Source organism: Ogataea haglerorum, assembly GCF_019207285.1.
Source record: "Ogataea haglerorum isolate 81-453-3 chromosome Unknown 81-453-3_NODE_11_length_416158_cov_97.210077, whole genome shotgun sequence".
NCBI classification, from domain to species: Eukaryota; Fungi; Ascomycota; class Pichiomycetes; order Pichiales; family Pichiaceae; genus Ogataea; species Ogataea haglerorum.
In genome coordinates, this window is record NW_025065161.1 from 226075 (window position 1) to 249836 (window position 23762).

Below are 23762 nucleotides of genomic sequence, written 5' to 3' on the forward strand. Positions count from 1 at the left end.
GTGTGGAGGCTTTGAATTGGGTACGGCCTGAAAAGCAAAAATCAACAGTCCTAATCACAGACTGTTAACCATAGCAATATGCAGGACCAAACAGATTTACTCAACTTTCTCCACTGTGAAAACGGAATTAATTAAACTGAGTTTTTTTATTTTTTATCTATCAGTTTACCCCCATGACGTGCGCTGACGTAATCAGTAGGTGGCCCAGTCGTCGATGTACTTAATGAGGTCTATGAGCAGGTTCTTCGTCTCGTCGGGGCTCGAGACCCAGCACGTGGTTGCCGCGGTGCGGCTGGCGTAGTCGTTTGACCCGAGCGAGTTGAACTGGTCGCCGACGTGCAGGGTGTTTTCGGCCTTGACGTCGATCTTATCGTTGGAGCTGATAAATTTTTGGAGCACCCTCACACCGTACGCTTTATCGCCAATGTCGACCCAGATGTCTGAGCCGCCGTTGAAGGCGCACCAGCGGATCTTCTTGGCGGTCGGGAACTGCCTGAGGCGTTTGTCCACGCGCAGAACAATCTCCTCGAGCTGCTCGCGGATCAGTTTGTAGCCTGGCAGCGGGACCAGGCCAACGGCCCGTTCCTTGCGCACCACGGTGGCTGGCGCGCCCAGTTTGTGAACCAGGTCGTTCAGGACGTCCTGTGCAAAGTCCAGGGTGAGGCGAATGTCCTCCTCGGACCAGTTGAGCATGTTCTCGAGCAGCCACCTGTCCTTGGAGTAGAATCGCAGTCTCTGCTCCTCGTTACTGTAGCGGAAGAGATAATTGGCCTCGCCGCCCATGATGAGCAGGTTTTCTCTCTGGTGGCTTTTCAGCAGCGGGGACGTCTGGACGGCGTCGATAAGGCCCTTGAGACGCTCGTAGTACTTGTTCGCGTCGCTGTAGCCGGCCGCGGTGACGATACCCACATAGAGATCTTTGGCCATTAGTCCGATGAGGTGGGGTAAAATTGGCGACTCTGCGTCGAAATTTTTGCCGTCGTCGTACAGTGTGATGTCACCATCGAAGGTAATGAGCTGCAGCTTGCGATCTCGGATGGTCTTGGAGTGAAAGAAGCGCGACATCTCCAAGAGCTGGGCCGTGTTGAGGATGAGCCGGACGTCGTTGAAGGAGGGCGCCACCAGGCGCCGCTTGCTGATGGCGCGGCGCTCGTCCTCGATGTAGAAGGCCTTTTCCAGAGGCAGTCTCGTGAAAAAGTTGCCGACGCTCGGAACCAGCTGCACGAGTCGAGACAATTCCGGGGTGCCTGCTCTGGTCATTTCGATGTTGTCGTCGATGAGGAGTTCGAGGTCGTGGAAGATTTCTGCGTAGCGGCGTTTTGCCTCAGAGTTCACCATGAGGTCGTCCACGGCGGAGATGCCGTTGCTCTTCACCGCGTACAGGACGAACGGCGTGGCCAGCAGGCCTTTGATCCACTCTATGAGCCCGTCGCGACGGTGCTCCTTGAGCGCGTACTCCACTCTGTAGCGACTAGTCATCGGGGCTGGCTTCCTGCGCTGGGCGTGCTAATTAATTGTTGCCGCACCTGTACGGGGTCCCTGCATCCTTGCACCGCCTCCGAAAATGCACCACTCGCTCTAGCCGTCGCGTAAAACTCGTGAATCTGGCAACTGAGGGGGTTCTGCAGCCGCAACCTAACTTCATCGCTTTAGGACACAGCTGGAGAGCGTCCTGCGAGGCTCCCTTCTCGGGCGTAGCCTACAACGTGACTTTGCCTAAGCGGACGGCCCTCGCTCTGGCTGCTGCGCCTGCTACCAGAAACTCGTTCCAGCAGCAGCGGTGTCGGAGTGTCAGTTTCTCCACAGTGCAACTGCGGGTGAGTCCGCCAAAACCTGCTTTTCTTATGCTACCGTGCAGTGACTCCGGCATCCCCAGTTTTTGCCCTACCTGATCACAGATGGGGTCAGCGCTGTCGCTAAGTGCACCAGCCGTCCCCACACGGGCCATCTATAAATAGTGCCACCAGTGGACGGTGGAGCCATCAACCAAAGTACAAAAACAAAATGGCCATTCCTGACGAATTCGATATCATTGTTGTTGGTGGAGGTTCCACCGGCTGCTGCATTGCCGGCAGACTCGCCAACCTCGACGACCAGAACCTAACCGTTGCCCTGATCGAGGGCGGCGAGAACAACATCAACAACCCGTGGGTCTACCTGCCCGGGGTGTATCCTAGAAACATGAGACTCGACTCCAAGACGGCCACCTTCTACTCGTCCAGACCGTCGAAGGCCTTGAACGGCAGAAGGGCGATCGTTCCCTGCGCTAACATCCTCGGAGGAGGCTCCTCCATCAATTTCCTGATGTACACGAGAGCCTCGGCCTCCGACTACGACGACTGGGAGTCCGAGGGATGGAGCACGGACGAGCTGCTGCCGCTGATCAAGAAAATGGAAACCTACCAGCGTCCTTGCAACAACAGAGACCTGCACGGGTTCGACGGCCCAATCAAGGTCTCCTTCGGAAACTACACGTATCCTACGTGCCAGGACTTCCTGAGAGCAGCCGAGTCGCAAGGAATCCCTGTCATGGACGACCTGGAGGACTTCAAGACATCGCACGGTGCAGAGCACTGGCTCAAGTGGATCAACAGAGACCTGGGCAGAAGATCCGACTCTGCGCACGCGTACGTCCACCCAACCATGAGAAACAAGCAGAGCCTGTTCCTCATCACGTCCACCAAGTGCGACAAGGTGATCATCGAGGACGGCAAGGCTGTGGCCGTGAAAACGGTGCCAATCAAGCCTCTGAACCCTAAGAAGCCGGTCTCCAGGACCTTCAGGGCCAGAAAGCAGATCGTGATCTCGTGCGGCACCATCTCGTCGCCTCTGGTGCTCCAGCGCTCCGGTATCGGTGCGGCCCACCACCTGAGGTCCGTGGGAATCAAGCCAATTGTCGACCTGCCAGGTGTGGGTGAGAACTTCCAGGACCACTACTGTTTCTTCACGCCCTACTACGTCAAGCCGGACGTTCCTACGTTTGACGACTTTGTCAGGGGCGACCCGGTTGCCCAGAAGGCCGCTTTCGACCAGTGGTACTCCAACAAGGACGGTCCGCTGACCACCAACGGTATCGAGGCCGGAGTCAAGATCAGACCGACCGAGGAGGAGCTGGCTACCGCCGACGAGGACTTCAGACGCGGCTACGCCGAATACTTCGAGAATAAGCCAGACAAGCCTCTGATGCACTACTCTGTCATCTCCGGCTTCTTTGGAGACCACACCAAGATCCCTAACGGCAAGTTCATGACCATGTTCCACTTCCTGGAGTACCCATTCTCCAGAGGATTTGTGAGAGTCACCTCGGCAAACCCATACGACGCTCCTGATTTCGACACCGGCTTCCTCAACGACGAAAGAGACCTGTGGCCTATGGTCTGGGCCTACAAGAAGTCCAGAGAGACGGCCAGAAGGATGGAGAGCTTTGCCGGAGAGGTCACCTCGCACCACCCACTCTTCAAGGTCGATTCGCCAGCCAGAGCCAGAGACCTGGACCTCGAGACGTGCAACGCGTACGCCGGCCCTAACCACCTCACTGCCAACCTGTACCACGGCTCGTGGACCGTTCCTATCGGCAAGCCTACGCCTAAGAACGAGTTCCACGTGACCTCGAACCAGGTCCAGCTGCACTCCGACATCGAGTACTCCGAGGAGGACGACGAGGCCATCGTCAACTACATCAAGGAGCACACAGAGACCACCTGGCACTGCCTGGGTACCTGCTCGATGGCCCCAAGAGAGGGCAGCAAAATTGCTCCTAAGGGAGGTGTTCTGGACGCCAGACTGAACGTTTACGGAGTCCAGAACCTCAAGGTTGCAGACCTTTCTATCTGTCCCGACAACGTTGGCTGCAACACCTACTCCACTGCATTGACCATCGGTGAGAAGGCTGCCACTCTCGTTGCTGAAGACCTGGGCTACTCTGGCTCCGACCTGGACATGACGATTCCAAACTTCAGACTCGGAACTTACGAGGAGACCGGACTTGCCAGATTCTAAGGAGACACGGAAGGACGTACAGCTTTTCCAAGCGTGTGAAAATAGTTCTTTTTCTGGTTTATAGCGATTATGAAGTGATGAGATGAAATGCTCAAGTAGCGAGTATACGAAAAATAAACGCAAAATAATTTCTTGCAAGAATATTTTCCCAGGCTATTAGTCACCTTCAAGATGCCGGCCGCTTCCAAAAACGTTGTCATGATCGATAACTACGACTCGTTTACCTGGAACCTGTACGAGTACCTGTGTCAGGAGGGGGCCAACGTCGAGGTTTTCAGGAACGACCAGATCACCATCCCGGAGATTGAGCAGCTCAAGCCGGACGTTGTGGTGATTTCCCCCGGTCCGGGCCATCCGAAGACAGACTCGGGCATATCTCGCGACGTGATCAGCCATTTCAAAGGGAAAATCCCCGTTTTTGGCGTGTGCATGGGCCAGCAGTGTATTTTCGAGGAGTTTGGCGGAGACGTGGAGTATGCTGGCGAGATTGTCCACGGAAAAACCTCCACGATCAAGCACGACAACAAGGGAATGTTCAAGAACGTGCCGCAGGACGTTGCCGTCACCAGATACCACTCGTTGGCCGGAACCCTCAAGTCGCTTCCGGACTGTCTGGAGATTACTGCTCGCACGGAAAACGGCATCATCATGGGAGTGAGACACAAGAAGTACACCATCGAGGGCGTCCAGTTCCATCCAGAGAGCATTCTGACCGAGGAGGGCCATCTGATGATCCAGAACATCCTCAGCGTTTCCGGTGGATACTGGGAGGACAACGCTAATGGCGCGGTTCAGAAAAAGGAGAGCATATTGGAGAAAATATACGTACAGAGACGAAGAGACTACGCGCTCGAGATGAGCAGACCGGGCCGCACTTTTGCCGACCTGGAGCTGTACTTGTCTATGGGACTGGCACCGCCGCTGATTAATTTTTACGACAGGCTGGCGCAGAACATCAGCGCCGGCAACATCGCGATTCTCAGCGAAATCAAAAGAGCGTCGCCTTCGAAAGGTGTCATAGACGCAACTGTCAACGCCGCCAAACAGGCCCTCACATACGCCAAGGCCGGGGTTGCCGCTATTTCTGTGCTGACCGAGCCTACCTGGTTCAAAGGAAGCATCCAGGACTTGGAGGTGGCCAGAAAAGCGATCGACTCTGTGGCCAATAGACCGTGTATTTTGCGCAAAGAGTTCATCTTCAACAAGTACCAGGTTCTAGAGGCCCGTCTGGCTGGAGCAGACACCGTGCTGCTGATTGTCAAGATGCTGGAGTTCGAGCTGCTCAAAGAGCTGGTCGCGTTCTCGAGAAGCCTCGGCATGGAGCCCCTGGTGGAGGTCAACAACGTTGAGGAAATGCAGGTGGCCACCGCGGTCGGCGCCAAGGTGATTGGCGTGAACAACAGAAACCTGCACGACTTCAGCGTCGACCTGTCCACGACGGTGAAGCTGAACGAGCTGCTTCCAAACGACGGACCAAAACCTCTCCTTCTCGCGCTGAGCGGGATTTCGTCGCCGCAGGACGTGTCGAACTACAAAAAGCACGGCGTGTACGGGTTCCTCATAGGCGAGGCGCTGGTGCGCAAGGGCGACCAGGTCGGCGACTTCATCGCCCAGCTCCACGGAGCAGAATAAGCAAGGCGGAGCCTGGCTGGTGCACGGGTGTGTATAATGATGCAGAAAAGCGAAAACACCTGGAATGCGAAAAAAGGTTTACCAGTTTCTGTTATAAATAGAAAAAAACGCTTCACCATGCGGACGATATATTGGTTGTTCTCGCTGGTATTTTTATGGACGCGTGTGTTTGCGGACGTGGAGCCTGTCTCGCCAAGCGCGGGCGACACGTTCACGGTTGACGGCTCCACGGTGGAGTTCAACGTGAGCTTCAAAGACGACGGCCAGTCGCCTAGCATCAATGACGCTCTTTCCTTCACTCTGCTGCTCATGACCGGTCCGAACGACAATATCGAGCAGAGAGCCACGCTGGCAACATCGATCACATTAAAGGACCTCGACGACGATACGTACAAGGCGTCCGTGGAAGCTAGCGTTGGTGCAGACGGATACTACTACGTCCAAATTTATGCAGACTACGGCTCGGAGTCCTACACAATTCATTACACGGACAGATTCAAGCTGGAAGGCATGACTGGTACTTTGGAGACGTCGGGTTCTGGGGAGGCTCCTGACCCTCAGCAGATTAGTGTGCAACAGTCCATCAACTCCGACTGGTTCACCATTCCATACACGATGCAGACGGGAAAAACAAGATACGCTCCAATGCAGACTCAGCCTGGAAGCACGGTGACGGCCACGACGTGGTCCAGAAGGTTCCCTGCCTCCTCTGTGACGTACTACTCCACCATCTCGGGAACTCCTGTTGTTCACTCCACGATCACCGCCGGCTGGTCGTACACTATGAGTTCTCTCACGAACTACGCCACGCCTGCGCCATTCCCCAGCGAAGTCGGCTGGTACGCCCCAAGCAAACGGTTGCAGAGCGCGACGTTGGACAGCTCCTACAGAAAGATGAAGAAACGGAGATGGGACGATTAAGACACAAATACATGTAGCGATATTAACCGAGTATAAATCCAGCTAGCTCAGGCTAGTGTAGAATAGCTCCGGCACCTTGTGGCTCATCTCCACCAGCTTCGTCACGGCAGGCTCGCTTATCTGGTCGCCAAAATCAATGATCTGGATCACCTTCACGCTGTTGTCTGTGTCCACTATTCCGATACACTCGTACCAGTTGTTCAGCGAGAGCGACTCGAGCAGGGCCTGCTGGTTTTGGAATTTGAGCTGGATAGAGCCGTTGCACTGGACGATCGCAGTGCCTGCGCCAGCGGACTTGTCGATGAGTTTGCCGATGACACGGACGGTCTTCTTCGTGAATTGCGAGATGATGCTGGCGTCCACTCTGATCGACTCCATAATTTTGCTGCGGTTTGTAGAGTGATTATTTTGCGGTTAGCTGCTTACGCGTCAGAGAAACTGCGTTTACGTAAATTTGAGCCAGCTGTCGGCGTGGTGCAAAGATGGGTCTGAAAATTTATTGAAAAAGTGTTGGACCAACTACGTCTTCTCATCATGATCTTCCTCAAAACTATGTTGCGGGTCGTGGACAACTCTGGCGCAGAGCTTGTCGAATGCATCAAGGTTCTCGGCAAGAAGCCGACCAGCCACGCCAATATCGGCGACAAGGTCGTTGTCGTCGTTCAGAACGCAAAATCGCTCAACCAGCATCTCTCAGGCGCAAGCGCCAGCAACAGAGTGAAGAGAGGTGACGTGTGCCGTGCGGTGATTGTGCGCACAAAGTCGCCAACCCTGAGACCTGACGGGAGTGTGATTAGGTTCGACGACAACGCATGCGTCCTGATCAACCAGAAGGACGAGCCAATTGGAACGAGAGTGAACGGAGTGGTTGCTAGAGAGCTCAGACGCAAGAACTTCAACAAGCTGGTGTCGCTGGCTCCAAAAGTGGTGTAGGAAGCGCAACGTATAGTACTGTATATATCGACAATCAGTGTTCAGTGTAAGGATGTGGAAGATCGAGAAAAAATTTCAATACTTACGCACTCTTCTTCATGACAAGAGCCAGCCAGCTTCCCAAGGCCGCGCGGGCCCTCTTTTTGAGAGATCTTCCTGCATCGCGTCTCACGAGACAAAGAGAGAACCTGAACCTGATTGCAAACTACAAGGACTCCGCATACAAATTTCCCCAGGTGTCAAAATTACATCTCGTCTTTAAAAGTCACAACGCCTACGGCCATATGGGAGCCAAGCAGTTCTGGAAGTGGAATCTTCGGACGATCTGTTTCCACAACCCGGATGTCAATATCGAGGTCACCAGAGTCAAGTGCCCAACAAAAGAGGAGCAACTGAAGTGTCCCAGCGTTTTGAAGGTGGTGTATGCGGACGGGCGCGAAAAGAAGATCGACTGCAAGTACAAACACTCTGATGATATTATGAAAGAGCTGGTAGAACTCACACAGGCTGTGAAGTGTCAAGAAGACGAGATCCCTGTGCTCAAACAATAACTGTATATAGTTGAAGAAACGGTCAGCCAAGAAGATTGCGCATGCGAGGCTTTGTAGAGATGCTGCAAGGGCAGGTACTGACGCGCCACTCGGGGCTCATGCTATCGAACGAGGTGCGTTTGATGACACCACGTCTAAAACTATTGGTCAGAATAGCGGACGATCGGCGCGACGATCGTATTTTTCGTTTAAAAAAACACACCATTTTATATTAAATCACGAAAAAAAGAGATATAAATTTGGTGACATCGTTCGTTTTTCGCCATGTCTGGAACCGCTGCTTTGATTCAGGAAGTTCAGAGCGTCGGACTGCACGTTTTGGACGCTATTCTGGCGCTGAGCACGGCTCAGAAGATCATGATTGTGGTTGCCCTTCCTTTCCTCTACTCTATTGTTTGGCAATTCCTTTACTCGCTGAGAAACGACAGAGTGCCTCTCGTTTTCTACTGGATCCCGTGGGTCGGGTCTGCCATCCCATACGGCATGCAACCATACGAATTTTTCGCCCAATGTCAGCAGAAGTACGGCGATTGCTTCTCCTTCTTGCTATTGGGAAAGGTCATGACTGTGTATCTGGGTCCCAAGGGCCATGAGTTCATTCTGAACGCGAAACTGAACGACGTGTCCGCCGAGGAGGCGTACACCCATCTGACGACCCCTGTGTTTGGAAAGGGCGTGATTTACGACTGTCCAAACTGGAAGCTCATGGAACAAAAGAAGTTTGCCAAGGTTGCCTTGACCAAAGACTCCTTCATCAAGTACGTGCCACTAATCAGAGAAGAGGTTCTCAACTACGTGAACTCTGACAGTCAGTTCAGGGGCAACAGGGGCAAGGCCAACGTGCTGAAGTCCCAGCCAGAGATCACCATTTTCACGGCCTCCAGAACCTTGCTTGGCGAGGAAGTGAGAAACATGCTCAACACTGGTTTTGCTAAGCTGTACTCCGACCTTGACAAGGGATTCACCCCAATCAACTTTGTGTTCCCTAATCTGCCGCTTCCTTCCTACAAGAGAAGAGACGAAGCACATAACACTATTTCTAGCACCTACATGAAACTGATTAACAAACGAAAGCAAGAGAACGACATCCAGGACCGAGATCTAGTTGATGCTCTGATGAAGAACTCTACATACAAGGACGGCACCGCAATGACCGAGAGAGAGATCGCCAACCTGCTGATTGGTGTTCTGATGGGAGGTCAGCACACTTCTGCTTCCACCTCGTCGTGGTTCCTGCTCCATCTTGGTGAGAGGCCAGATTTACAGGAAGAGCTGTACAACGAGATCAAGTCTGTTCTTGGCGACAGAAAAGAGGTCACCTACGAGGACTTGCAGAACCTGCCTTTGGTCAACAACACCATCAAGGAGACCCTGAGACTGCACATGCCTTTGCACTCGATCTTCAGAAAAGTGATGAACCCGCTGCAGGTTCCAGACTCCAAGATGATTGTTCCAAAGGGCCACTACGTGCTTGTCTCGCCAGGTTTCGCCATGACAAACGAAAAATACTTCCCTAACGCCAACACGTTCGAGCCCCACAGATGGGATGTGTCTCAAAACGCTGGATCGTCCGATTCAGACACAGTGGATTATGGATTTGGTACTATTACAAAGGGTGTTTCCTCGCCATACCTGCCATTTGGAGGCGGCAGACATAGATGTATCGGTGAGCAGTTTGCATACACTCAGCTGGGAACTATCCTGGTCACTTTCATTCAAACATTCAAATGGACCAGTAAGCTTCCTAAGGTCGATTACTCTTCCATGGTGACTCTCCCTGAAGAGCCTGCTGAGATTGAATGGGAGAGAAGAGCAGAATAAGTAGGAAGAATTGCACATTATTTAAGTTTCTCTTTGGTTGACCACCTGTAGCTCTTTCTCAACAGGGTTCTTGCGAAGCTCGCTATCTGTTCTTATCACGTCGTGGATTTTTCTTGTAAGATCGTCCACCAAATTACTGGCATGCTGACAGCAATTCATGATCATGCTGGCGTCGATGTTGAGGCCTCCACATTTCACCATCTGACAAAGCTCTTTGTTCTTGTTGATGGTGAGCGTCATCGAGCCCAAACTTAGTCTTTCTTCTATCAGGTTCGCATCCAACAAGACCAACTCGTTGTTCAGGTTTCCTTTTATATTCTCCTCGTCGTCGTTTGGGTTATAGAACTGGAAGGTGAAACACAGCGGAATGTGCAGTATCGAAAGCGGAACAGGATTTCTCTGGTCCTCGTCAAATAGGATAACGTTGTTTCCATCGATCTCCATGTCAGGTTTACGGAAATGGAGCAATGCTACCATGACAGCGATAGACGAGATATCGATGAAGTTCCCGTCGTAGTTCAGAAATTGCAGGTCGGCGCGGATAGCCCAGCACTTGGAGCCGGCAATTATGCAGAGACTTTCGAGATCAAGCGCTCCGGAACGTCGCACGGCCTTCTCGATAAGTCTGGAAATTAGTATCTCGTCGTTCGATTGTTTGCCGCCTGTGGTGAGCCCGCTCTCGAAGAATGGCGAGCAAATGGGCGATATTTCGGTGCTAATTTGAAAAATACCATCAAACGGACGATCCTCGTAGGGCTTGGTGATCTCTGCTGTGACTCGACATGCAACTTTAGTTTTCCCCAGGCTCACCTCAGCATACCCGTACTCATCGCGAGAGACAGATATGTGGACATCTCTCATCTGGAGCAGCTTGCGGCCATCCAACCGGATGTTCTGTTCCAAGGCTGTCAGCACAAACTGTTTTTCGTTGTTGGAGATGTCGTAGTCCCTTACCATAATTTTTTGAAAATATTATTTATTCTCTTCAACTTTTTTTCCATCAATTCTTTTATTTGTTGCCGTCCAACATGATTTCGCCATTGAAACAAATCAGCCCAAATAAAAGCGCCAGGCTGCTCAGGTCGCTGGCCTCCGTAGGCCGGTACTCGACGGCGAACCTGAACTTCTTTAACCGCTCGACCCTTCCTTCCAACACTATCATTAGGTTCGTTCCTCAGCAAACGGCCTGGATTGTCGAGAGAATGGGAAAGTTCAACAGAATACTAAAGCCAGGTCTCGCAATCTTGCTCCCGTTCATTGACAAAATCCAGTATGTGCAGTCGCTCAAAGAGGTTGCCATTGAGGTGCCCTCTCAGAACGCTATTACTGCGGACAATGTGACCTTGGAAATGGACGGAGTTCTGTACTACAAGGTGGTTGATGCCTACAAGGCGTCCTACGGAGTTGAGGATGCACACTACGCAATTATCCAGCTCGCACAGACCACGATGCGCTCGGAGATCGGTCAGATGGCGCTTGATCTTGTGCTGCGCGAAAGAACCATGCTGAATGTCAACATCACCACCTCCATCAACGAGGCTGCCAAGGACTGGGGTATCGAGGTGTTGAGGTATGAGATCAGAGACATCCGGCCTCCTACCAACGTCATCAACTCGATGAACCAGGTGGTGGAGAAGGAAAGACAGAAGCGTGCCAACATTCTGGAGTCGGAGGGTCTCAAGCTCAGTGAAATCAACATCAGTGAGGCCCACAAGCAGACAGAGATCCTCAAGTCCGAGGCCGAAAAAAGCAAGAAGATCAACTGGGCCAAGGGTGAGTCTGACGCCATGTTGCTCAAGGCCAAGGCGACGGCCGAGTCGATCAGACTGGTTGCCGACGCCATTGCCAACAGTCCACACGGCAAGGAGGCCGTGTCGCTCAACATTGCGGAAAAATACGTCGAAGCTTTCGGCAAGCTGGCGAAGGAGACAAACACGGTTATACTGCCTGCCAGCTTGGACAACCTGCCTAAACTGATTGCCAGCGGTATGAACATCTACAACCAATTGAACGACACCGAGTTGGCCCAGAAAGTGTTGTCAGAGCCACAGCTACCAGCACAGCAGAAGGAGGAAAAGAATCCAAAGAACAATTAATGTACATACGGTAGTCACAAACAGCTGCTACACCTTTCTCTTGAAGAAGCCATCGAGCGCTCCCTTGCCGACAGCAACTTTCTTCACCTCTTTGCGCGCCACTTTTTTCTCAACCTTGCGTTTCTTGGGATTTGCCGCGTTCATCCCGTTGAGTGTATTGATGTTTTCCTCGGCCAGCGCGGTCATTTGTTCTTTCTTCTTGTACTCCACCATGTAGGAGTCCAGAATCTCGGTCGGATACAACTTTTTCAGCTCTTCTAGGTACTTTGCGTCCACGTAGGAGCCAATCAGCTCAATAGCGAGCAGTTTTTTGCGCACCTGCAGCACCTCGTCTGTTGGCTCGAAGCCGGGCAATACAAGCTTTTTCTTTGTCGCGGCGACTAGCGCTGACGGCAGATTTTGGGCCAGACGGTCCACCTTTGAGCTGAGATAGCCGACGATTTTGTGCATCGAGGGCTTGTAAAACGTCTCGCCGTTTTCATCAACGCTCTCACATATTTGCAGCAACGGCTGTTGCAGATCGATGCCATTATCCACCAGATCTTGAAGCGTCTCCGAACGCTCAAATTGTTCCAGCAGGTCCTGGAAGCTCACCATGCGCACATTTTCGCGACTTAACGCGTTGGTGAAAAAATCCAGCAGCAGATACACAGGGTTGTACTTGGTGGCTATCCAGAGCTCGCAGTTCTTTCCCACCATCAAACTATCTTTGGACACGTCCAAGGCGGCTAAAAAGATGGTCTTGAGCGGCTGTTGCTTCTTGGTCAGTTTCTGGGCGGTGTTGTGCGGATCTTTGAAATTCGCCTTGTTGAGCTCGTACACCCGCCCGCTGTTAACCACCAGTTGGGATCCCTTGTAAGATTTGATGGTTTTGAACGGCGTTTGCAAGTTGCTTGGAACGACAATTAGCCGTATATTGTCCTCGTTATTAGACACTGTCATGATATCTTTACGCGTGGTACATGAAAAAAATAACTTGACAGTATTTTTTTATTTCTGATCTATGATTTTACTAAGACTCTCCAGCACCAGCTCTCTGCGACGCAATCGTTTATCCGATCTCACAACGCTGCTGAGAATAATGAACAAAAAGTCAGAGTTCTACTCTGAAGAGGACCAGAGTGCCAATTCCGAGTCAGAGGTGGTACGACAGTTCCGTAAACTAATTCCCAAAGACCATAAGCTCTCTTCTGACATCTCATCGTGGAAACAGCTAAACCAACCTCAAGATCTCGTCGAAATTCCAAATGTTCCCGATTCTTTGAATGAGACTACTCTGGATGACTATGTGCGTACCCTGAACCGTGTGAAGACCCGAAAGTTTGACCAAAATCCAGTCTATGTCAGAAAAGCGTTTGAGAAAATCGTCGAGTCCAATGTGCTAGCGAGCGTGCACACCTACAACATGATTCTCAGGTTCTTTGCAACAACACATGATTTCAGTAACGTCAAGGAAACCATGCGTCTGATGAATCAAAGAAAACTGTATCCGAACACAGAGTCTTTCAACTTTGTGCTGGGCCCCATGAGAACCAGTCGCCATGAGCGAAAGTTTGCGCTCATCAATATGTACCTCAAGCAAATGCGTTTCTACAGGCAGATCCCAGATCTGAGCACCTGTTATATTCTTTTTGAGTGTCTCCGCACGCATCGGAAACCAATATACGACTACATGGTTAACAGCGGCTGCTCGCTGCGTCCCATTCTCCCCGCCGTGATGGCCTACAAGCACGACATCGAGAAAAAGAGCTATGGCGAGCTCATCGCGGAAATGGTTGCAAGTGGACAATCGTTCAGAGATGAGCCGAAACTGGTTGCAGAATTCGTTAGATTTGTGCTAGATGAATACGGGCCCTCGCAAGCCTGGGAGTTTGCGATGGACAGACTTGAAAATGATATTTCAGAACTCACGCCGTCAATGCTGGTCCATTTTGTAAACCACTTTGTCAAAGCAAATCAACTTCACAACGCCATAGCGATGATCAACAATTTCGACAACCATTTTCTCAAAAGAAAAGTGCACAAGGTGTACGAGATCCTGACTATGGCAATGATAGACCGCCCAAACAGTGAGAACTGGTCCGTGCTAGTGCGCAGATTCTACATCGAGAGCAAAACTTCGTTTGCACGCACAATCATGCTTCCTAAAGAGGTTGCAAAGCTGCGAGCCAGAGCCAAGGAGTACGGCTACACTAATTTCAATCCGGAAAAACTCACTCACGAGGAGTTAGACCTCACTTCTAAAGTGCTGGAAAGCCTACAATGGAGCGACCCGCATCGCCCGATTTTCGAGCTCCAGAAGAACCCAGAGAGCTTCCAGGAAGCTGCCAAATTTGTCGCATAGTATGACATAAGCAGACATGTAGTTTTATTTTTTTTTTGTATATACATGGGCAAAATCGATAACATAACAATCTAGATTTGATGGAGCAAAGTCATTTTGGAGGCTCAAAGCCCAACGGCGGCTCCAGCAATGGCACCGGTGACGCTTTTGGGCAAGCATCTGGAGTCTCGCAATACACATTGCCCGGAGTAATGCAATATTTGCAGTCGCAATTTACCACAGTGGAGCGTAATCGGATGATGTCTGATTTAGAGAGGTCGGCGCTGAAGCTTCGTATTGTAGAGCTCGAAAGCGAGAGAAATACGCTCAAACTCCAAAATGAAAAGCTGAAAGCTCGTGTGGACGAGATGGAAAAGGGACACACTCGTACGAAAGAGCCTTCGAGAGATGAATCAAGTGTTGATCATCTACTCGCTCCGGATAACGTGGACGTAACAAGGCTTGTGAAGGCAAGACAATTCCTAAGAACGGCCACAAACGAGATTCTTTACATGCTGAAAAGTCCGACGGTCGAGCTTTCGGACCCATTGCATCTTTCTAAAGATGAGACGTACGAATTCTACTCTAACCTGAACGCTCGCTCAACGCCATCTCAGAAGACCAGCACGTTATCTTCTCAGGACAGTGCTGCCGCGGATTACCTAGATATGGCTATTTCACTAGAAGCCAAGGCCAAGCCCCACAATGACACCAATCACAAGGTTCCTGCACAGGCTGTTGCTCCGCCGGCCAAAACCACGGTTATTCTAGGCGAAGCCATCGGCAAATGTTTCCTGGTCGATGGCTTGTTATTTGCATATCTACCGGACAAGAAATGCATCAACGTTTGGTCTAGCTTAGAAAACGGTGTTGAATTGAAACACTCCATCTTGATCGGCTCCACGAAGGTGGAGGACATGGTTTATCACAAGGAGATGCTGATTGTTCTGAGCGTCAAGCAGGTTCTGGCATTCAAGCTGGAGGCAAAAGAAAACGCACTTCCTCTTGCCACGTACGAATGGGACGAACGTATCCAGTTTGTCGATTTTAGGGAGGATAGACTCGTCGCTGTTTTTGATGACAAGGTCGAAATACTCAAGCTAGAATGTCAAGATGAATGTTTTGAGCCGGTTTATGCAATTGACCGCAACTCCGACATCAAGTTTTTGGCAGCCAAGTTCACAAACCTGCACGATTATGATCTTGCGATTCTTTCCAACAAATCGTTGATTTTGCGCAACACAAAACAGCAGTTCAAAAGCAAACTTACCAAAACGAAAGCATGGAATGCGACAACCTTTGACAATGTCATCGTGACACCCGAGTATGTTCTCTCAAGAGAAAAAACAGCTCTCTCTTGCATTTGGTACAAAGACCTCTCTTCTGACAAACGCGAAATTGAAGAGCTCTCAGAGAATGCCCAGCTCGGCTTTTCACTTGATGACCCAGGACTGGTGTTTGTTTGGAGTCCGAAAAACGATGGCTCACAGTTGCTATTCTATCAATGGACTAATGATGAGTGCAGCGTTTCCTCCCAGATGGAATTGGACGAGCAGTTCAAAGAGGTGTGTGTGGGACAGTTTGGCGGCAAAGGAGCTGTTGTAGGAGCTTCAGGAACCGGAATCTCTCTTTTCAATGAATGGGAAATAATTTAAGCGGTTACAGCGCTATGCGAGAAAATCATCGATCCGAATTTACCACATGATTGGCAACCATTTCGTGTTCAAAAGGGTTCTGCTAACCATCCTTTTTAGCTTCTTCGCATCGCTGCTGATCTACACTGATTATTTGCAGGAGCTGTATCTATTCAGCAATAAGTTCAGGCTCACAGAGTTCAAAGTGGATATGAGTACTTACCATTTTCTAAAGAGGTACTCAGACCTGGAACAGCATTCGCTTTCTTCCATCAAGCTTTCAAAGGTTTTAAATACCATCGAGCAAATGAGCGGCGACTTGGATACGGCAGCGCAAGAGCTATATCTGTATCCTCCATTTCCCAAACTGGATCTAGTTTATGTGGGGCCCACTTTCATCGAGAATGGCTCGCTGTCGCTCAATTGTGAATACAGCTTTACGAAATTCAAATGCCGTGTGCAAGGGCTCATTCGCAGTGAAAAGACATATTTGGTGAACACATATTTGAGCGACTCGAAATTTGAGGAAATTGAGTTTCACGCTTCGTGGAAAAACATGGTGCGGTTCTACAAGCTCAATAGTCATGATGACGACAACACTTCGAACTTACGTCTAATAGCAAACTATCTGTTCCTTTTTGGCTTCAACGGTACCCACATCCCTCTTTTTGCATCCTCGTCCGCTGAGGTTGACTCGGTAATTATTGAGAATAAGATTGAGCTTTACAATAAGATTCAACGCACTATTGGGGACTTCATCATGCTCGTCCAATTAAAGATGGTCAATTTTGCGCTCATTGCGGTTTCGTTCATTGCTGTGCTTGTATTGCATCTGATTCTGTATTGGGTGCTGTACCTAGTGTCCGGCTTCCGGTCTAGGAATAATATAGAAAACGGGCCACTGGTGAGTCCCGAGGATGTAATCGTGCAGGATTACAACTCGCACTCCGACCACGTGATACATTTTGGCCAACCAAGGAAGCCCGATTTGACTACCGGGGCTTCTGATCTGGAGCAGCAGAACGACAATAACGAGGACTTTCAGATCCAGGAATTATCGGGTAAAAGCCGCTTCGCATTTGGGCTTATTATAATCTATTGTCTCGTCCACTATCTCGTGTACTACCTTATTGATTTCTTAATTCAGCAGGCTATCAACCAGATCTTCCGCAGTGTTACAAACGGAGAGATTGAGCTGAGCGGGCTCAGCAGCACGAACACGTTGGCTGCCACTTCTGGACTGTCAGATGTGTCTTCAGCGTCCGATGGCTCGAGCTGGAACAATAATGGCGGAGAGACGTTTACTTCGCTGCTGAATATCTGTGGCTTGATTCTGAATACGCTGATATTCAGTTTCTTCCACTACCTTTATGGTATTTTGGTGTACGTTTACACGCTGACCTGAACATGCCAAGACTGGGCTCTGGGATTTTTCTGTGAGATTTTTTTCCCGAGCAGTAATCCGATATATTCGAGAGCGGGCTATAAAAAGGATCTGATCGGTAGAAAATGTGGTTATCTTGCATACAATTGACGAAAATGAAACAGTTTTGGGTACTCCCGCTACTTTGCAAGGTTGTTCTTGGACGTGCAAATCCTGTTGCATTTGCTGAGGCTCTTGCTTTGGAGCATGGCTCCGATTATGCGAACACCATGGGTGAGATTGCAATGCTGTATCCAACTGATAGAGAATGGTCGGAAGAGGCTGAAACAATCGCTCCCTGTGGGTCCTATGCCAGTCCTAACAATAGGTCGGAGTTCCCGTTGGACGATGGTTTCGTGGCTTTGGTTGCAAAGTCTCACCAGGCGTGGTCTGTCAACCTCAAGATCTCCTACAACAACAATCCAAAGTCTAATGATGACTTCGACACCTGGGCTACCCACAACTTGACTAACCAGATCGATATTGGACACACGTGCTTCTATCTGCCAGACATTCCTTCTAACATCAATAGCGGAGATAATGCTACCATCCAGTTGGAGTACATGGCTATGGAAGATGAGTCGAACGTGACTCACTACGCCTGTGCCGACATTGAGTTTGTGGAGAAGAACGTCTTTGAGGTCACGGAGTACGCTCTGAACTGCTTCAATGCCACTGACGACAACTACTATTCCAGCGATATCACTGTGGACACTTCCTCCTGGCTCTCGTCTGCCTCCTCAGCACACTTTGCTACATTGTCTGAGAGCACCACTTCCAAGGCTGCTACCACCACCACCTCCTCAAGCAGCAGCGGCACAACTACCTCTGCTAGCTCCTCTTCTTCCAGCTCCAAGGGCATGGCAGGACAGGTCTCGGCCTCTGGTCCGTTCGGACTTTTGTTTGGCTCTCTCTTGTTCTTCCTTCTATAGGTGAATGTACATATGCTAGAAAGTGTATTGTGAGCTCCACCAGTAAGCTAGTAGGCTGCTCAGCTGAGCTACCATTTTTTGAGTGATACACGACCTCGCTGTTAAAATTTATTCATTTTTTCGAATTTTCAGTGAATTATATTCAGTTGATGTTTAGACTCGCCAGATTAGCTGCTGCGCCGCGCGTTCTGCGGAGCGCGGCGCCTGTGCGTGCATTCCACAGGTCCGCTGCTGTGTGTGGCTACGAGGAGGAGAAGGCGGTTCTGGACAGCTTGTCTGCCAAGCTCTCCGAGGCCGACGTGGAAAGACTGTCGAAAATGAGAAATATAGGTATTTCTGCGCATATCGATTCCGGAAAAACCACGTTTACGGAGCGCGTGTTGTTCTACACCGGTCGGATCAAGGCGATCCACGATGTCCGTGGAAAGGATGGAGTCGGAGCCAAGATGGACCACATGGACCTGGAGAGAGAAAAGGGTATCACCATCCAGTCTGCTGCCACCTACTGTTCGTGGGACAAAGACGACGAGCACTACCATTTCAATCTTATTGACACTCCTGGCCACATCGATTTCACCATTGAGGTTGAGCGTGCGCTGAGAGTGCTGGACGGTGCTGTTCTTGTTGTTTGTGCGGTTTCGGGTGTTCAGTCTCAGACGGTGACCGTTGATAGACAGATGAAGAGGTACAATGTTCCCAGAATTACGTTCATCAACAAGATGGATAGAATGGGCGCCAATCCGTGGAGAGCCGTGGAGCAGATCAACAAGAAGCTGAAGATCGCTGCTGCTGCTGTGCAGGTGCCGATAGGAGAGGAAAAGGATCTTTCTGGGGTGGTGAACATTATTGACCGCCAGTCTATTTATTTCGAAGGGTCGCAGGGCGAAAAGCTGAGAATCGAGAAAGAGGTGCCTGCCGACCTGGTTGACCTGGTTGAGGAGAAAAGAGCCACTCTGATCGAGATGCTGGCCGACGTGGACGACGAGCTAGCCGAGGTGTTTTTGAACGAAGAAGAGCCAAGCACAGACCTGATCAAGGCTGCTATTCGCCGTGCTACCATCGCCAGAAAGTTCACCCCGGTGCTGATGGGGTCTGCCTTGGCCAACAGGGGCGTGCAGCCTGTTCTGGACGCCGTTGTGGACTACCTGCCTAACCCGTCTGAAGTTTTGAACACGGCGCTGGACATCTCCAACAACGAGGCCCCCGTCAATCTGATTGCCGCGTCGAACCAGCCGGCCGTTGTGCTCGCCTTCAAGCTGGAGGAGGGCAAGTACGGCCAGCTGACGTACCTGCGTGTGTACCAGGGCCGTCTGAAGAAGGGCATGATGGTCACGCACGTCAAAACGGGCAAGAAAGTCAAAATTGCCCGACTCGTGAGAATGCACTCGAACGACATGGAGGACGTGGACGAGGTGGGCGCGGGCGAGATCTGCGCCACGTTCGGCATCGAATGCGCCTCCGGAGACACGTTCACGGACGGCCAGGTGAACTACTCGATGTCGTCGATGTTCGTGCCGGACGCGGTCGTGTCGCTGTCGATCCACCCGAAGACCAAAGATGCGGTGAACTTCTCCAAGGCTGTGAACCGGTTCCAGAAAGAGGACCCCACGTTCCGGGTGCACTACGACAAGGACTCGAAGGAGACCATCATCAGCGGAATGGGAGAGCTGCACCTGGAGATCTACGTCGAGAGAATGCGTCGCGAGTACAACGTCGAGTGCACGGTCGGCCGTCCTAGGGTCTCGTACAGAGAGACTGTTCTTGGAAGCACTCCGTTCGAGTACACGCACAAGAAACAGTCTGGAGGTGCCGGCCAGTACGCCAAGGTGATGGGCGAGTTCAAGGCGACGTCCCTGTGCGACCCGGAGTACGTTGGAGCGTCGCCAGAGGAGGATATTCGGTTCAAGAATAACTTCCAGACTAAAATCGTGGGTGGAAAAATTCCCGAGAAGTATCTCCTGGCCTGCAGCAAGGGATTCGAGGAGAGCCTGGAGAAAGGCCCGCTCACCGGCTCGCGCGTTCTGGGCGTGCACATGCTGATCAACGACGGTCAGACACACGTGGTGGACTCGTCGGAGCTGTCTTTCAAGACGGCCACGCAGTACGCGTTCAGACAGGCGTTCCTGAACGCGCAGCCGGTTGTGCTGGAGCCGATCATGAACGTGGTGATGACGTCGCCGACCGAGTTCCAGGGCGCGGTCATTGGCCTGGTCAACAAGCTCGGCGGCGTGATCCAGGACACCGAGAACACGGCAGAGGAGTTCACCATCACGAGTCTGTGCTCGCTGAACAACCTGTTCGGTATTGCTTCGCAGCTGCGTGCGCTGACCCAAGGAAAGGGCGAGTTCACGATGGAGTTCAAGGAGTACCAGCCTTGCCCGCCACAGCTGCAGAAGAAACTGGTCGAGGAGTACCAGAAGAGAGGAAAGAAGAATTAGTGTATATATCGTTGTATATAGCCCGTATAAAGAGCCTTAGATTTGATTGGTTTAGCTGAGCGCAGACATGTCGACCTTGCCCGAGTCGATCCAGGACTGGTCGACCAGCTTGTCGCGGGCGGCAGAGATGTGGACGTACGACGACTTGATGGTTCCCTCAGAAACACCGGTCTTCTCGCTGATCCGCGACAGCGGGATCTGCTGCTTGAAAATGGCCGTGGAAAAATAGATAACCGTGGCTGCGATCGTCGTGGGCGACCGTCCCTCCAGCACACCCAGCTCCTTGAGCGTGCGAGCAATGTGCTGTGCGGAGGTGGTGATCTGCGGCGACAGACCCAAGTGCGAGCAGAAGCGGCCCACGAGGTCCTCCGGATTGGTCTGCGTGGTGGAGATATTGTTGTTGCGGCGAGTGATCAGTCCATCCTGTTCTGCGTCTTTCCTCTGGATAATCTGCTTAATGATCTTGAACACCTTCCCGATATCCTTCTTTGGCACGTTTGTCAGCGCCCAGATCTCGTTGTACGTTCTAGGCACGTCCGCCTTACGACACCCAAAGAATATCGATGCGGCCATGATCGCCTCCTGGCTCTTTCCCCTCAACATCTTGTCGTCGTGCACCAGCTTGTACACCTCTTTGGCACCGTCCTGCACAACACGAGGCAGTTGGTAGCCATCACAGAGCTGCGAGATCTTGGAGTACGCCGACTGCAAGGCGTAGTCCTTTCTATCAACGACACTGCGGTTCTGGATCCGGTTCAGCTCCTTGGCCGCCCGGTTTCCGTCCACTCCGGCACTGATAACGGTAGACAGCTGGTCTGAGTCGAGCGCTCCGTTCGTGGCTTCTCCCACACGCGACGGATCGTCTCCGTTCTGGTCATCGTTGGCAAACGTCCTCCATTCTGAGCGAGTGTCTATTATTCGCGAACTCAACACCAGGCCGCAAAGAGCACACACGATGTCCCCTTCGCTGTGTCTCTCTACTATCTCTGGAGGATACACCTTGCACTCCGGACAAACCAGAGTGATGTTAAGGTTGACGCCCTTTGGTCTTTCGGATGGCGAAGGCATAAAGACAAGAAAAAAAAAATTACAGCTACTGCTTATGTAAATAAGTTCGATTACGGTCGGAGTTGAAAGAGTACAAATGGCGATGGGGGACGACCAGCAGGAATAAGAGGGGATCGAAGTTGTAACGGCAGCCCAGCTCAATTGGCGTACAACTTCGCCCAGGACGTGTGCTCCTAACATCCACACGACCCGTAGCTATCTCCGTCGACGTGGATGTTGACTGCGTCTGTGTAGTCGTCGCTGAACTCTAGACTTTCTTCCTGTTGCAGCGCGTTTCGGGCCACCACGTCGAACGCCTGCTCCACGTTAACGGCCTCCTTTGCACTTGTTTCGAAATATGGCAGGTTTCCCATGCTGGCACACAGCGACTGCGCTTTCTTGGACGAAACAAGTCTCTTGTTCTCCTCCACGTCGATCTTGTTGCCGATCACCACGAACGGGAAGTTGTCCGGGTCCTTGATGTTGGCTTGGATAAGAAACTCGTCTCTCCAGCTTTGCAGGTTCTCAAACGACTTGGTGTTGGTCACGTCGTACACCAGAACACAGCAGTCTGATCCTCGGTAGAAGGCAACCCCCAAAGACTGGAACCGCTCTTGGCCCGCGGTATCCCAAATCTGCATGGTCACTTGTTTATCGTCGATAACAAGGTCCTTGGGCAGGAAATCTGCGCCGATGGTGGCCTTGTACTGCTGTGAGAACTTGCCATTGATGAACTGCTGCATCAGCGACGTCTTTCCCACACCAGAGTCGCCCAAAATAATAACCTTGAGGATGGTCTTCTTGCGAGTAGACATGGGCAATCGTAAAATGATGAGGCAAAGGCAAAAAAATAAATATTTACGTAAGGAGAAACGCAGGTCCTACAATTATTCTAATTGATGTGTTTATTGTTAATTGTTTCATTGAGAACTATAAACTCGTCATATCCATAACTTATAACATGGGATGGAAACTCCACTTCAAGCTACTCATCCCAAAAGAATCGACCTGCTAGAGACCGGCTTATGCTGACTTCTTGTCGTACGACTCGCTGCTCGAGATCTCAATTCTCCGCAGGCCCTCGTCTTCCTCGCCACTCTTTGGAACGGTCAAGTTCAACAGGCCGTTCTCAAACTTGGCTTGGATCTTGTCACCGTCAACCTTCACTGGCAACTTCAAAACCCGTGAGAACTTACCAACGGTTCTTTCGGTGTACGTGTTGTTGGCCTTGGTCTTCGTTGTCTCGCGCTCTGGAATCTCACCCTTGACAATCAGCTCATTCGTCTTCGTGTTGTAGTCAATGGTGACCTTGTCCTTAGGGGCTCCTGGAATGGCGACGGTCACGTCGTACGAGTCGTCGTTGTCGTGGATGTCAACTGGCGGAGCAAAGCCGTCGTCGAAGAAAGCAAATGGCCTGAACAGGTCCCATGGACCAGAGGTCTGGTTCGATGGTCTGGCCACCTCCTTTCCCTCGTTGCCACCCTTCTTGTTCTCCAGTCTTCTGTTGCCTGGAGCCGAAGAGGCAACCGAGGATCTGAAGAATGGGTCGTTGAACAGGTTGTTCAGTTGTGCAACCTCTTGGTTGATGTTCTCAAAGAAGCTGTAGAATGGATCGTTGTAGTAAGACATGTCGTTCGCGCTTTCTGATAGACTTGTACTCAAACTAATCTCTGGGTTGCAATGGGGCCACCTCCAGGCCAAATTTATACCCTGTTGCCACGAGCCGCAGAGCCGCGGTTACGTAAGCCGCCGCCCCGCCATCGAAATTTCTGGGCACCGCAGGAAGTTTCTGGAGAGCACGCGAGCGCCAATCTGCTGTTCTCCAGCGTTCCCGAAAGCTCCATCTGGTGATTGCTCTCCACATTTGCCGCGCGACCTCACGCCACGGCACCTGCCACACCAATTGCCTGTCCTATTGTGCCGGCTGGCGCTCTTGGCAGTCTTCCTGCGTATTCTTTTGAAACAGTCTTAGCTTTCGCACCCTCGCAACACATCGCCCTTTTTTTCCACTC

At 51.3% G+C, this 23762-nt stretch overlaps 19 protein-coding genes across 19 annotated transcripts; 12 read left to right on the forward strand and 7 right to left on the reverse strand.

The window, feature by feature from the left end:
* Positions 1–192: 192 nt before the first annotated feature.
* KL911_003995 (uncharacterized protein) lies at positions 193–1948 on the reverse strand (the record flags this gene model as incomplete). Its single annotated transcript, XM_043199236.1, has 2 exons — positions 193–1497; positions 1727–1948. The coding sequence occupies 2 exons, from the start codon at positions 1946–1948 to the stop codon at positions 193–195; spliced, it is 1527 nt and encodes a 508-aa protein (XP_043053264.1).
* Positions 1949–2004: 56 nt separating this feature from the next.
* Positions 2005–3999, forward strand: KL911_003996 (uncharacterized protein; the record flags this gene model as incomplete). Its single annotated transcript, XM_043199237.1, has 1 exon — positions 2005–3999. One exon carries the CDS (start codon positions 2005–2007, stop codon positions 3997–3999), a length of 1995 nt encoding a protein of 664 aa, XP_043053265.1.
* Positions 4000–4170: 171 nt separating this feature from the next.
* Positions 4171–5631, forward strand: KL911_003997 (uncharacterized protein; the record flags this gene model as incomplete). The annotated part of the gene is made up of 1 exon (XM_043199238.1): positions 4171–5631. The coding sequence occupies one exon, from the start codon at positions 4171–4173 to the stop codon at positions 5629–5631; it is 1461 nt and encodes a 486-aa protein (XP_043053266.1).
* Positions 5632–5748: 117 nt separating this feature from the next.
* On the forward strand, positions 5749–6552 carry KL911_003998 (uncharacterized protein; the record flags this gene model as incomplete). The annotated part of the gene is made up of 1 exon (XM_043199239.1): positions 5749–6552. One exon carries the CDS (start codon positions 5749–5751, stop codon positions 6550–6552), a length of 804 nt encoding a protein of 267 aa, XP_043053267.1.
* A 42-nt stretch (positions 6553–6594) lies between these two features.
* Positions 6595–6930, reverse strand: KL911_003999 (uncharacterized protein; the record flags this gene model as incomplete). The annotated part of the gene is made up of 1 exon (XM_043199240.1): positions 6595–6930. The coding sequence occupies one exon, from the start codon at positions 6928–6930 to the stop codon at positions 6595–6597; it is 336 nt and encodes a 111-aa protein (XP_043053268.1).
* A 174-nt stretch (positions 6931–7104) lies between these two features.
* Positions 7105–7485, forward strand: KL911_004000 (uncharacterized protein; the record flags this gene model as incomplete). Its single annotated transcript, XM_043199244.1, has 1 exon — positions 7105–7485. The coding sequence occupies one exon, from the start codon at positions 7105–7107 to the stop codon at positions 7483–7485; it is 381 nt and encodes a 126-aa protein (XP_043053269.1).
* Positions 7486–7583: 98 nt separating this feature from the next.
* KL911_004001 (uncharacterized protein) lies at positions 7584–8036 on the forward strand (the record flags this gene model as incomplete). Its single annotated transcript, XM_043199245.1, has 1 exon — positions 7584–8036. The coding sequence occupies one exon, from the start codon at positions 7584–7586 to the stop codon at positions 8034–8036; it is 453 nt and encodes a 150-aa protein (XP_043053270.1).
* Positions 8037–8300: 264 nt separating this feature from the next.
* Positions 8301–9857, forward strand: KL911_004002 (uncharacterized protein; the record flags this gene model as incomplete). The annotated part of the gene is made up of 1 exon (XM_043199246.1): positions 8301–9857. One exon carries the CDS (start codon positions 8301–8303, stop codon positions 9855–9857), a length of 1557 nt encoding a protein of 518 aa, XP_043053271.1.
* Positions 9858–9878: 21 nt separating this feature from the next.
* On the reverse strand, positions 9879–10814 carry KL911_004003 (uncharacterized protein; the record flags this gene model as incomplete). Its single annotated transcript, XM_043199247.1, has 1 exon — positions 9879–10814. One exon carries the CDS (start codon positions 10812–10814, stop codon positions 9879–9881), a length of 936 nt encoding a protein of 311 aa, XP_043053272.1.
* Positions 10815–10885: 71 nt separating this feature from the next.
* On the forward strand, positions 10886–11953 carry KL911_004004 (uncharacterized protein; the record flags this gene model as incomplete). The annotated part of the gene is made up of 1 exon (XM_043199248.1): positions 10886–11953. The coding sequence occupies one exon, from the start codon at positions 10886–10888 to the stop codon at positions 11951–11953; it is 1068 nt and encodes a 355-aa protein (XP_043053273.1).
* Positions 11954–11980: 27 nt separating this feature from the next.
* Positions 11981–12895, reverse strand: KL911_004005 (uncharacterized protein; the record flags this gene model as incomplete). The annotated part of the gene is made up of 1 exon (XM_043199249.1): positions 11981–12895. One exon carries the CDS (start codon positions 12893–12895, stop codon positions 11981–11983), a length of 915 nt encoding a protein of 304 aa, XP_043053274.1.
* A 139-nt stretch (positions 12896–13034) lies between these two features.
* On the forward strand, positions 13035–14297 carry KL911_004006 (uncharacterized protein; the record flags this gene model as incomplete). Its single annotated transcript, XM_043199250.1, has 1 exon — positions 13035–14297. One exon carries the CDS (start codon positions 13035–13037, stop codon positions 14295–14297), a length of 1263 nt encoding a protein of 420 aa, XP_043053275.1.
* An 80-nt stretch (positions 14298–14377) lies between these two features.
* Positions 14378–15931, forward strand: KL911_004007 (uncharacterized protein; the record flags this gene model as incomplete). Its single annotated transcript, XM_043199251.1, has 1 exon — positions 14378–15931. The coding sequence occupies one exon, from the start codon at positions 14378–14380 to the stop codon at positions 15929–15931; it is 1554 nt and encodes a 517-aa protein (XP_043053276.1).
* A 190-nt stretch (positions 15932–16121) lies between these two features.
* On the forward strand, positions 16122–17315 carry KL911_004008 (uncharacterized protein; the record flags this gene model as incomplete). Its single annotated transcript, XM_043199252.1, has 1 exon — positions 16122–17315. One exon carries the CDS (start codon positions 16122–16124, stop codon positions 17313–17315), a length of 1194 nt encoding a protein of 397 aa, XP_043053277.1.
* A 134-nt stretch (positions 17316–17449) lies between these two features.
* On the forward strand, positions 17450–18265 carry KL911_004009 (uncharacterized protein; the record flags this gene model as incomplete). Its single annotated transcript, XM_043199253.1, has 1 exon — positions 17450–18265. One exon carries the CDS (start codon positions 17450–17452, stop codon positions 18263–18265), a length of 816 nt encoding a protein of 271 aa, XP_043053278.1.
* Positions 18266–18414: 149 nt separating this feature from the next.
* On the forward strand, positions 18415–20703 carry KL911_004010 (uncharacterized protein; the record flags this gene model as incomplete). Its single annotated transcript, XM_043199255.1, has 1 exon — positions 18415–20703. The coding sequence occupies one exon, from the start codon at positions 18415–18417 to the stop codon at positions 20701–20703; it is 2289 nt and encodes a 762-aa protein (XP_043053279.1).
* Positions 20704–20754: 51 nt separating this feature from the next.
* Positions 20755–21771, reverse strand: KL911_004011 (uncharacterized protein; the record flags this gene model as incomplete). The annotated part of the gene is made up of 1 exon (XM_043199256.1): positions 20755–21771. One exon carries the CDS (start codon positions 21769–21771, stop codon positions 20755–20757), a length of 1017 nt encoding a protein of 338 aa, XP_043053280.1.
* Positions 21772–21944: 173 nt separating this feature from the next.
* KL911_004012 (uncharacterized protein) lies at positions 21945–22565 on the reverse strand (the record flags this gene model as incomplete). Its single annotated transcript, XM_043199257.1, has 1 exon — positions 21945–22565. One exon carries the CDS (start codon positions 22563–22565, stop codon positions 21945–21947), a length of 621 nt encoding a protein of 206 aa, XP_043053281.1.
* Positions 22566–22773: 208 nt separating this feature from the next.
* Positions 22774–23744, reverse strand: KL911_004013 (uncharacterized protein; the record flags this gene model as incomplete). The annotated part of the gene is made up of 2 exons (XM_043199258.1): positions 22774–23460; positions 23637–23744. The coding sequence occupies 2 exons, from the start codon at positions 23742–23744 to the stop codon at positions 22774–22776; spliced, it is 795 nt and encodes a 264-aa protein (XP_043053282.1).
* Between the last annotated feature and the right edge of the window lie 18 nt (positions 23745–23762).